The sequence below is a fragment of the Mercenaria mercenaria genome, chromosome 10 (genome assembly GCF_021730395.1).
Source record: "Mercenaria mercenaria strain notata chromosome 10, MADL_Memer_1, whole genome shotgun sequence".
Lineage (NCBI taxonomy): Eukaryota > Metazoa > Mollusca > Bivalvia > Venerida > Veneridae > Mercenaria > Mercenaria mercenaria.
The window spans coordinates 50,987,011-50,997,198 of record NC_069370.1 but is presented as its reverse complement, the minus strand read 5'-3'; the positions used below and the strand labels follow the sequence as shown (position 1 = coordinate 50,997,198).

Genomic DNA, 10,188 nt, shown 5'->3' with positions numbered 1-10,188 from the left:
TATTCGGATAATTTTATTCTGGTAATACTGCGATCTGGTAATACAGCGAAGTTTTTACTTAAATACAGTAACATATATACGTTTCATTTCAGTTTGTGGTCTTATTTTTCAGTTTAAAAAGTTCTGCAAGTTTCTGGTCCCGCCATTCTCTGCGTTCTTCGATTTTATCTAGTGGAATTTGTTGCTCAAGTTCTTCCTGAATCCTCTCAAGTGGTTCTCCCTCCAGTCGGATCGGGGGCCCTGACTGCTTCTGTAGTTCATACAGGGGTTCCCCATACATAGAACAAAAATGCTTCATACCTATAAAATTGAAAATAGAAATTATGCTTATATATCATTCTTACATATTTGTTGTGAAGTTGGTAGAAAATCACATGACGTCCCTTTTGGGTTAAGTACTGAAAATATTCAAGATCTGGTGCATTGCAGCAAGGATGATTGTGCTTGTACAAAACTTTTTAATTACATGTACTTTAATGACAAAGTAATGTGTATACTTTTAAAATCATCATTCATGGGAATAAGTTCAATCAGATAAAGTCATTTAAACCCAAAAGTCTAACACGTCGTTGCGACCCGGTGTGGATCCCACAAGGTTCAGAGCCATCACTTGTACCATTTTGAATCTGTAACAGAAGGAGATACTCTCGGCCAAACTTAGGTGAATTGAAATTTTAAGTTCTCCTTCACTGGCCTTTGACAATTTTAATTCCTATCAGGTTTACTTCCTTCAAACAGTTAAATAGAAGAATTCGTTTAAATCAAAATGACTGTTTGCATTTCTAAGGGAATCGCCTCTTGTCCCCAGGACAGTCAGAACAAACATTTACTATTTTAATTTCCTTCTGCTAGAGGATAATGTCAGCCAAATTTGATTGAAATCCTATGCATTGTCCCAAGGTGTCACAATCGTCATTTGTAAATCACTCATTACCATTATAAAGGAATGCTTCTGTCAAATTTTGTTGAATTTAAACTCCCTAACACGTCCGTGAACAAGGGGGTTCAGAATAACTGTTTTTAAATAGTGAAAACCCTATTACTTCATATCTATCCAATGGTGTAGGGCGGAAAACATTTGAAACTACAACGACCCTTTATCCAAGAAGTTTAGAACTATCATTTGTACAATTGTGACACTAAGATGCTTCGTGGCAGCACTAGGTGTATTCCATTTTTCTGGTCTGACGACATGTTATTTGTATTCCACATAACAGTCGTCAGTCACGTAAAATGTCTCCTTCCAATAAATGTATACAAGTGAGCCGTCTATCAATTAAAAGCTCTGCCCAAATTTGTTTTCAATTGAGTCTTAAGAGATAAAAATGTTGATTTAAATGTAAAAGAAAAATCCACCCATCCACCCCAAGCTTTTTTTCATATATTCTTATATGTATCTTTTATTCTGATTTAGAGAGAGGCTTTGGGGGTTAATGCAGAATTACCGAAAATTATATACATGTAATAGTTCCGAAACTTACAGTAATTAATGTATGTAATACTCAGTCTGACTAAAGCACACGATAATCCATAAATGTAGCGTTTATAAGAGATTATTTTAATGAGATTGTGTAATACTGGTATTGATATTACACCAAACAAATCATCAAAACCTTCCAAAATTTCATATCACAAACCAGCCACTAAATTCCAGTAATCTATGTTTTCACTGTTTATGCATGCATGTAATTTAAGTAACAATACTTTATAGCCATTCAAAGCCGTTACCATTGGCATTTAGGTAAGATGTTTCCAGAGCACCAAGAAACGCGTATCTTAGTCCAAGTCCGTGTGGCATCAGCTTGTCCAAGTCCGAAACACTTATTACGTCATCCTGACAATGACAAACAGGAAAAGTAAAATACACTTAAGTTCGTTCATCAAAATCTGACAAAATCTGACATGTGCGCTTTATGCGTCTATTTTTGATAGAGGACTTTTAGTATAACACTTAAAGGTGGTCAATATCAACATCTTATGACATTTAAGACTTTTTGTGTATTCTGTTAGAGATTTGTTCATTTTTCTAGATACAAAAATGTCCATTAATGATTATACATGATTAATTCATGTAGAAATGTTTTTAATGTTGATTTTATGGAATTTTAATGACCTTTAATATGAAACTTATTAAAAAACAACAACATTCAAGTCATTATTTTGATTTCAATATAATTTCTAGTTTCACATTTCGATTTGAGAGATCGGATCATTTCAAAAATCTGAACCAAAAGGCGAGTCTTAAAACTTCATGACTCCAGGATTCATTTATCTCCGATATATCGTGGCTGGCAAAAGAGCGCGGGCGCGGAGGGGGTATAATAATGATTATACAAACTTGCATTTCTAATGAATATATTATTTTCTATGCAAATCTTCAAAGCTGGAAGTCGCCATATGACCTAAACTTGTGTCGGTGCGACAAAATAAAATAAATAAATTGTCTTGGTTGGGTTATCGGCCTTGAATATGATAACACATTATAAGCTCTCAGTGTACATTGTAAATGGTCAGATATTAGTTTACTTGTCCAAAACCAGACTGACCACCTTTAAACATCGTATGCTTTTCTGTTGATAAAAGGCAGCAAAGATACAACCAAAGGATTTTAGCAATGAAATTGTTAAATTTTAAAATGAGCAAACACAACAATATAAATATCTAAATAATGGCACATGTTTACTGGTTTCTATATTTTCCAGAATGGTTTTGTTTTGAACTGAAAAAAAAATCAAACCCTTATTAGTTTGAAACACTCCGCGGTAATCGTGTGCTGTATGCGGCATATGATGAACCCTGCGGTCTCTTTCTTTGCAACTATGGGCACTTGACCAGCGTCGTTTAGTATTGTACGAGCTCCAGCAACGACCGTTGGGTCAGTCCAAGGAGCCGAAATAATTTCAACCAGAGGCACTAGATGAGGTGGATTAAGCTGTCAAAACAAAGAAAATACACGTTATGTTCTAAGTCTGTGTACATTGTTTATTTAACATTTGCAAACATTTTGCAATCGAAAATAAGAGAGACCATGACGGAACAAAGTATGGACTTTTGAGTGTTGATTTAACAACTCACAAATGGTCTTACATTCGTTGATGAAATACAACAACAATGAATATGGAGCAGAATTAAGGCAAAATTTGCATTTAGTTTTGTTTTATGCTATCAATTTCGCTTGAACAAATTGATACGGTGAATTTGACAATTGAAATCTTACCGGATGCGAGACGATAATTCTGTCCTTGAGTTTCATACCCTCAGAGAGTCGAGAAGGGAATATATTTCCGGTGGAGCTAGCCAATATGGCGTCCTTGGAAACGTACTTTTCTGCTTCTTCAAACACACTTCTCTTTAAGTTGAAATCTTCAAACACACATTCCTTTTTGAGTAAAATTCAAAGACATTTTATTGCTGTATGTTTAAATTGTATTTATTTTGTATTTTATTGTCTAAGCTGTCGTGTTTTACTACTTAACAGGGTTACGTAAAGAGAGGTATCAATCATTAAGAAAAAAAAGACTCTAAAAGACTATCAGTTAACTTTCATTCTCCGCAAATTGCTTTTTATTTTCAGATGTGTTAATGCAGACAATCCCAGTCGCAAAATTTTGTTAGAAGGATGAATTCTTCCATTTTTCGCAAGTACTGAAGAAAATAAGAAGAAATTTACCTGAACGTAGGAGGCACCTGACACACACTGTTCAATGGCATCCGTGGCTTTTACGAACTTTAAAGCCTCCGCGGCAGAAATAGTTCCACGCAAACATCCTTTTTCCTCTAGATCCTCCATCTTCTTTTGAATGGAAACCATGCCATCTGACAGCTTCCCCGGCAGGGTGTCAAAGATTCTTACATGAAATTTCGCCGTTGAAAAGACAATGGCCCAGCTTTGGCCTACCAAACCACTATAAAATGATTTTCTAATTAATAAACATACATATACGGGTACGTTTAAGTTAACATTTTGATAATTTTCGTCTTGTGTTTTCTTTCAAGCAATGTAGGACCACATTCGTAACAGATCGCATATGTAACAGGTGTTACGAATGAGATCGCATATGTAACAGAAATCAAGCAGATTTGTAACAATTTTTGAGACAAATGTGATCGATGCCGATTTTTGATGTGACATCTGATCACATTTGTCACATGTCATTTTCAATCGGAAAAATGAACAAAAAAGTGCATTTTTACATCTGAAACACATTTGTAACATGTTTTAGCTCACTTGTACGAAGTGACAAAGTAAGCTGTTGTGATCATCTTTTGTACGTCGTCCGTCGTCCGACCGTCCGTCCGTTCACATTTTTCTTGTGAATACGATAGAGACAACATTTATTATTTGATCTTGACAAAACTTGCACAAACTTATATATACCTATGATATCTCGGTTCCTTTCAAAAACCAACCATATCACCTTATTTGTCTTAGAGTTATAGTCCCAGAGATGGCAATAATTGCTGATTTTAGCCTTGTGAACGCGATAGAGACCATATCTTTTGTTTATTTTGACTAAACTTGCACACAACTTATATATCTATAAGATCTCGGTTCCTTTCAAAAACAACCGCATTGCATCATTTGACTTGGAAATACGGCCCCTGAATTGGCAAAACAATACTGTTTTTATTCTTGTCAACACAATGGAGACTACATTTGTTATTTAATTTTTATTAAACTTATGAACGATCTCACTTCCTTTAATAACGGCCATATCGCGCCATTCGTCTCGGAGTTATGGCTGAAATGGCAAAATTTGCTTTTTTTAGTCTTGTGAAGACAATAGAGAGAGACCATATTTATTATTTCATTTTGACCAAACTTGTATAGAAGTTATATATCTATAACATCTCGGTTCCTTGCGAAAACCAGCTATATAGCACCATTTGTCCTGGAGTTATGGCCCTTAAAATGACAAAATTTGCTGACTTTAACATTGTAAACATGACAGAGATCACATTTGTTATTTGATTTTGACCAAACTTGCATTGAAATATTGTATCATTAAAATCTTGCTTTTTTTCCTCGAAGAGTAGCCACATCACACTATTTGTCTTAGAGTTAGGGCCCCTGAAATGGCAAATATCGCAGATTTAATAACATGTATAATGTAGTATTACTCATGTGAGCGATAGTGTGTCATGACGACCCTCTTGTTGATTAGAGGGATATTTCCGGTCAGGTTAATATCTTGGTACAGGTTTGTTATCTGGCAATTAAACTTGGCAAGAATACAGTTATCATGACTGGTCTGTTCATAGTACCATGGTACTACATGTACATATCACTTATAAATTTCCCATATCGGTTTTGGTTTGTAAGATTTCATTTTTACTAAATGCATATGAATATGTATGATTAAAGGGGAAGATGCACACCACATGCAATCCCTGTTCAACTTTTATAATCGGTAAATCGCTGGTTGTATCGCTTCAACAACAAATAAAATGCACTAAAATCAAGATCAAGGCCTTCTCAGCTAACATAGAAGTCTTGTAAAAGCTTGTTTCCGTAGAACACCGGGTATATATACATTTATGTATACTTTAAAATAGTGACTAGCTTGACTATTCTTAGACTGCTCATGGCTATTGTTCTGATCCTGATGTCGTCGGCGTCCGCGGGTTCGCTGCAAGATAGGTTTTTCGTTTTCGTTTTGTTTATCTTTGTCAATTCGCATTGCTTTAAACATCAAAAAATAAAAAAAAACTTAAACTGACGACAATTGATACATCAAATGAAATATGTCCCATTTAAAACCCTGACGTGAACTCTATTGGATTATATTTAATAAGAGAGTTTTCTTGCCAGGCCTGTGTCTGCATTCGGGCCGGAATTTCCAGAGATATTGTGTTTCTCATCCGCCCAGTTAACACTTTACGTGTATCGGTGCGTTTTACCAGACCCGTAAACGAACGTACGAGTGTAAACTCGTATATGAGCCAGGGTATAATTTCAATTGAAATTTATGGGAAGAACTAACCATCGGCTAGAGTGTCAAGGGACGAACATTCGAGACCGGGTGAAAGCTACTCGTATCTGTTGCGATTTTTGCCTATCGGTGCTGTTTCAAGCTGGGAAGTTGTCTGTTACTAACAAAGATACTGTTGTACTGATTTTAATATTATTGACATTTTTATTATCATTATCATCATCATCATTTTCATAATCATCATCATCATCTTGGACTGTTGTAGGATCAATGGTAAGATTTATAACTGCCCTAAACTGTATTACCTAAATACTGTTGAAAACAGGCGCTCTGAATCCAACAAACAAACATAATATTCATCAAAACCATTCTACAGAGTGCCAAACTTTGAGACGTTTGCAGTAATAAGTGTAATATGATCACTACAGAGTGTCACTAAATGGTGGTTATTTGTACCAAAGTATTTGGAAATCTGACTAAAGCGAGTTATGATCTGGACACGAACGTATATATTACAACAAAATAACAAAGCAAATCTTAGTTCAAAGCTGTGACCTTGATCTTGGATATAGCAACATGGATCATGATCGCAACAAACCTTCTATCCATGCTGATCATGTGTGCCAAACAATTTGAAATCTAATTATGCATGGGCAAGTTATACCAAGGACAAGAACCTATATATAACTGCACGAACGCACAAACTCCGCTATTTCACGGCGGGATTATAATAAAAGAAGGCCTATTACCTCTGAGGCGGGCTCAGTGGGTGAGGGTAATAAAAAATAAAGTGTAATTTCTTAAAATCTCATAGACATTAGTCCGCAGCACAAGATCGGCCCCTAGACTTAAGGCTAACGACTCCGTCCATGACAAGTTATATATAATTTGTCCCACGACATAGCAACTTCCTGTTTGTCACCAACTTGAAACAGCTCTGGATAACGAAAGATAGCTACACATGTTGACGCCACCGGGTTCGAACCAGTGACCTGAGCCTGTAGGTCTACATTTCAGCTAGTCGAGGTAACAGTAGAAGTAGCTGAAGTTGTAATCATATTATAGTGGTAGTGGCAGTGGATGCAGAAATGATAACAAGAATTGAGCCACGTCACGGGAAAATTGGCATTTGGACATTTTCGTGAATTTCCGGAAAGTCTATATTCAGGCTGACCTGTGCATTTATGCATCTGAATTAAGGTCAGAAAATTCCATATTCAGGTAGAATAAGCCTTCTTTGAAATAACAGCGAACGGTGTGTTCCCGTGATCAGACTGCGTGGATGTGCAGGCTGATCTGGGGCCCACAATGGTTGCAAAGCCTCGAAGATTCCCGAAGGCCCATTTTCTCATGATGCGGCTCAAATAATTTATGACGTCGATGACGACGAACTTGTGATGGTGCTTATGGCAGTCATTTAATGATGTTGCGATGGCAACCGACTGATTGAACATTTGCAGTATAAAACTCAACATGATACATATGTGCTTCTCATGTCAACCCCCATGTTGGACAAACACATTCGTAACACATTTTACCTGTTACGAATGCGATCGCATACGTACGAAATCTGTTACAAATGTGATCTGTTACGAATGTGGTCCTACAAAGCAAAAAAGTTTTATTTTGTTTAATTTCAATCGTTAAAACTCTACTTCGGAATCAGCTAGTAATTGTAACATACGGCAGGCCATGTAAAGTAAAACTTCTGTTTCTTCAATATTTGCTACGCGTAAATGTTAAGGCAAGCTGTCAAACTTAAATTTTATGTTACCCAGATCATAGTTTACCCCCAAGTCTATAGAAAATGCGTATACTATCATGACTAAGAAAAAAACATGAATAAAATTAAAACTTAACTATATTTATTTTTGAATGTTTTCCAAGGACCATTGTACAAACTGGCACACAACTGGGAACGTATTTTGCCCTGTCGATATTCATAATAACCCTTTTAAGTTTAGCCTACAATAAACTAGATAAATATACGTACTAAAAAAAAATTCGAGATCTTACATAAATATGCAGTATCACTAATTTGTTTATAAAACTTTAATTATTAAAAATGTATATTATAAGTTCGGTCATACCATCCAATTATTGCTACCGATTTTTCTTCTGCCATTTTTGTCAACTCTAGTACAAATATTCCGGTTTATATCTGTGGTACATGTCTTATCATTTCCAAAGTGTCATTGTGTCACAAATGAAAGATAGTGACAAATGAATTAAGGGGACGCATACTTTGAAATTAGAAAAAAGTGGGTGGGGTATGATAAAATTTACCTGCAAAAAAGTACAAGGTTTTGGTACATGAAATGGATACTGTTTCAACTATTATAAGTACACAAATGATTGCTCACTAAAATAAAAATGAGAAAACTGAAAGAAGAAAGTTATTGTTGAATTACATAAGACTTATTGTGTACATTCAAAGTCAACAATTAAGACTTTTTGGTGCGAAAATAATAGTGCTTCACCTTGTCCAAACATTTATCAATGTCCTACAGATTCTAATTTAGAGAAAGAATGTGAAATATGGTCACTGTCTTGCTTTTCATTTCGCATATGTAAGCTAAAACACATTATTTAGTTTGTTTACAAAGTAGTGCATAAGAAAAGATACGGTGGTCAAGGAATGCCACATTCCAAAACTGAAAGAGTATATTCCCCTTAATACATTAAACATTTATCGTTACAGAAGTCTAGTGGCTTACAATAAGGGCCTAGAAATGTTGCCATTATTAATTTTTAACTACAATGCACTTAAATATCAAAACACATTCAACAAACTTTTGAAAATGTATTGTCTTAAAAATCCCTAAAATAAGGTATGAAATTTGGTTGAGAGGTCGAATCAATGTGTATATGTGGAAAAGTAACATTCTAATCTTGTTCACAAAAGTTACTAATACACAGCAGGCATGTCAATGATCAAAACTGGACGAATATACAGTTATCCTCACTTTAATGTCATTTATAATTTGTCCTTGAATTCTCCACCATACTTTTCATAACTCTGTTTGCACGAGTTGCACGAGAATGCTGTCATTCACGTAAAAAAATGGGGTCAAATAAGTTGTAAATGCAATATCATCTAAACGTAATTAATGGATTATGCTGTTCAAGATAAACTTTATCTCATAACGTAACGAACATGTATAATGTTGTAACAACAACTTTACTTACACTGATTTAAGTAGCAGTCGGTTTATAAGTGACTTTATTGATTCATTTTGTGTTTTGTTATTGTTGTCAAAAAGTATAACGGAAGTGCCTCACAACTGAAGCGGAAACCAGTTTGATGCGCAAAGTAGTCCAATGTCAGTAATATTTTTTGAAAAATGTCCACAGAAATTAATAATTTTCTAATATTAAAGACGAATATCTGAATAGAATTCATTATTTGATAAGAAATTATAATCGTCGACATGTTTTTTTAAAAATCGTACACGTGCTGACACCAAAGTTGTCTCCCGTTGTTTATTAGAGTTACCTTTCGTCCGGCGCAGTAATACATTTGCAGTGAATCGCCGAGAAGTCGTGGGAAAATTAAAAACCATGTAAATAAACTAAAATTAACCACCTTTTCAAGATGAATTTCAAGTGATCGCCATTATGCATTTAACCCGCCTGACCTGTGTAGCATCTTAGATATCTGTTCTAAGGTATTCATTGTGTAGAATGTCATGTTATGCCCTTGCAATGCTAATCCCACTCTGATTTTTTTTGTTTACATTTTTATCAATGAGAAATATGGCGTCCATCCCGAGCTGAAATGACGTGGCGTTAAATTTTTACATGTTTAAGCAAACCTGGTGTGTTAGAAAGAAAATCTCATCCCTTCAACATTATTTGGAACACTGTTATTGTAAAAAACCTGTTTTTTCCTTATACAAAAGCTTAATATTTTGTGTTGAATGTACTTTCACAAAGACCTCTGTTTTCCTGTTACATTCATAGTACCACATCCTTATCCACAAAATACTGAATATTACAGGTGTCCATCAGTATTATATCAGTTTAGAAATATGTTTTTTATTTTCCCACCATCGATTTCTTGAATATGCACCCCTTCCGCATTTCTGTATGAACTGTGAATGTAGCAATATGCGTCCCCTTAATTTAAAGAACGATCTTTGACGACGCTAGTCTAACTCTTTTGTTGTCGACTGGCTTTGAATAATTAAACTTATCTATTCCCAATCAAGATTGATAAAGTACAATTCGTACATTGATATCGTATGCTAGATAA

At 35.1% G+C, this 10,188-nt stretch overlaps 1 protein-coding gene across 1 annotated transcript; it reads right to left on the bottom strand.

Annotated features, from left to right (window-relative positions):
- LOC123560311 (lambda-crystallin homolog) lies at positions 1-8,152 on the bottom strand. The gene is made up of 6 exons (XM_045352524.2): positions 8,024-8,152; positions 3,671-3,905; positions 3,218-3,379; positions 2,738-2,932; positions 1,729-1,834; positions 1-300 (listed from the first exon to the last, which is right to left on the bottom strand). The coding sequence occupies exons 1-6, from the start codon at positions 8,056-8,058 to the stop codon at positions 89-91; spliced, it is 945 nt and encodes a 314-aa protein (XP_045208459.2). The 5' UTR covers positions 8,059-8,152; the 3' UTR covers positions 1-88.
- Positions 8,153-10,188: the final 2,036 nt, after the last annotated feature.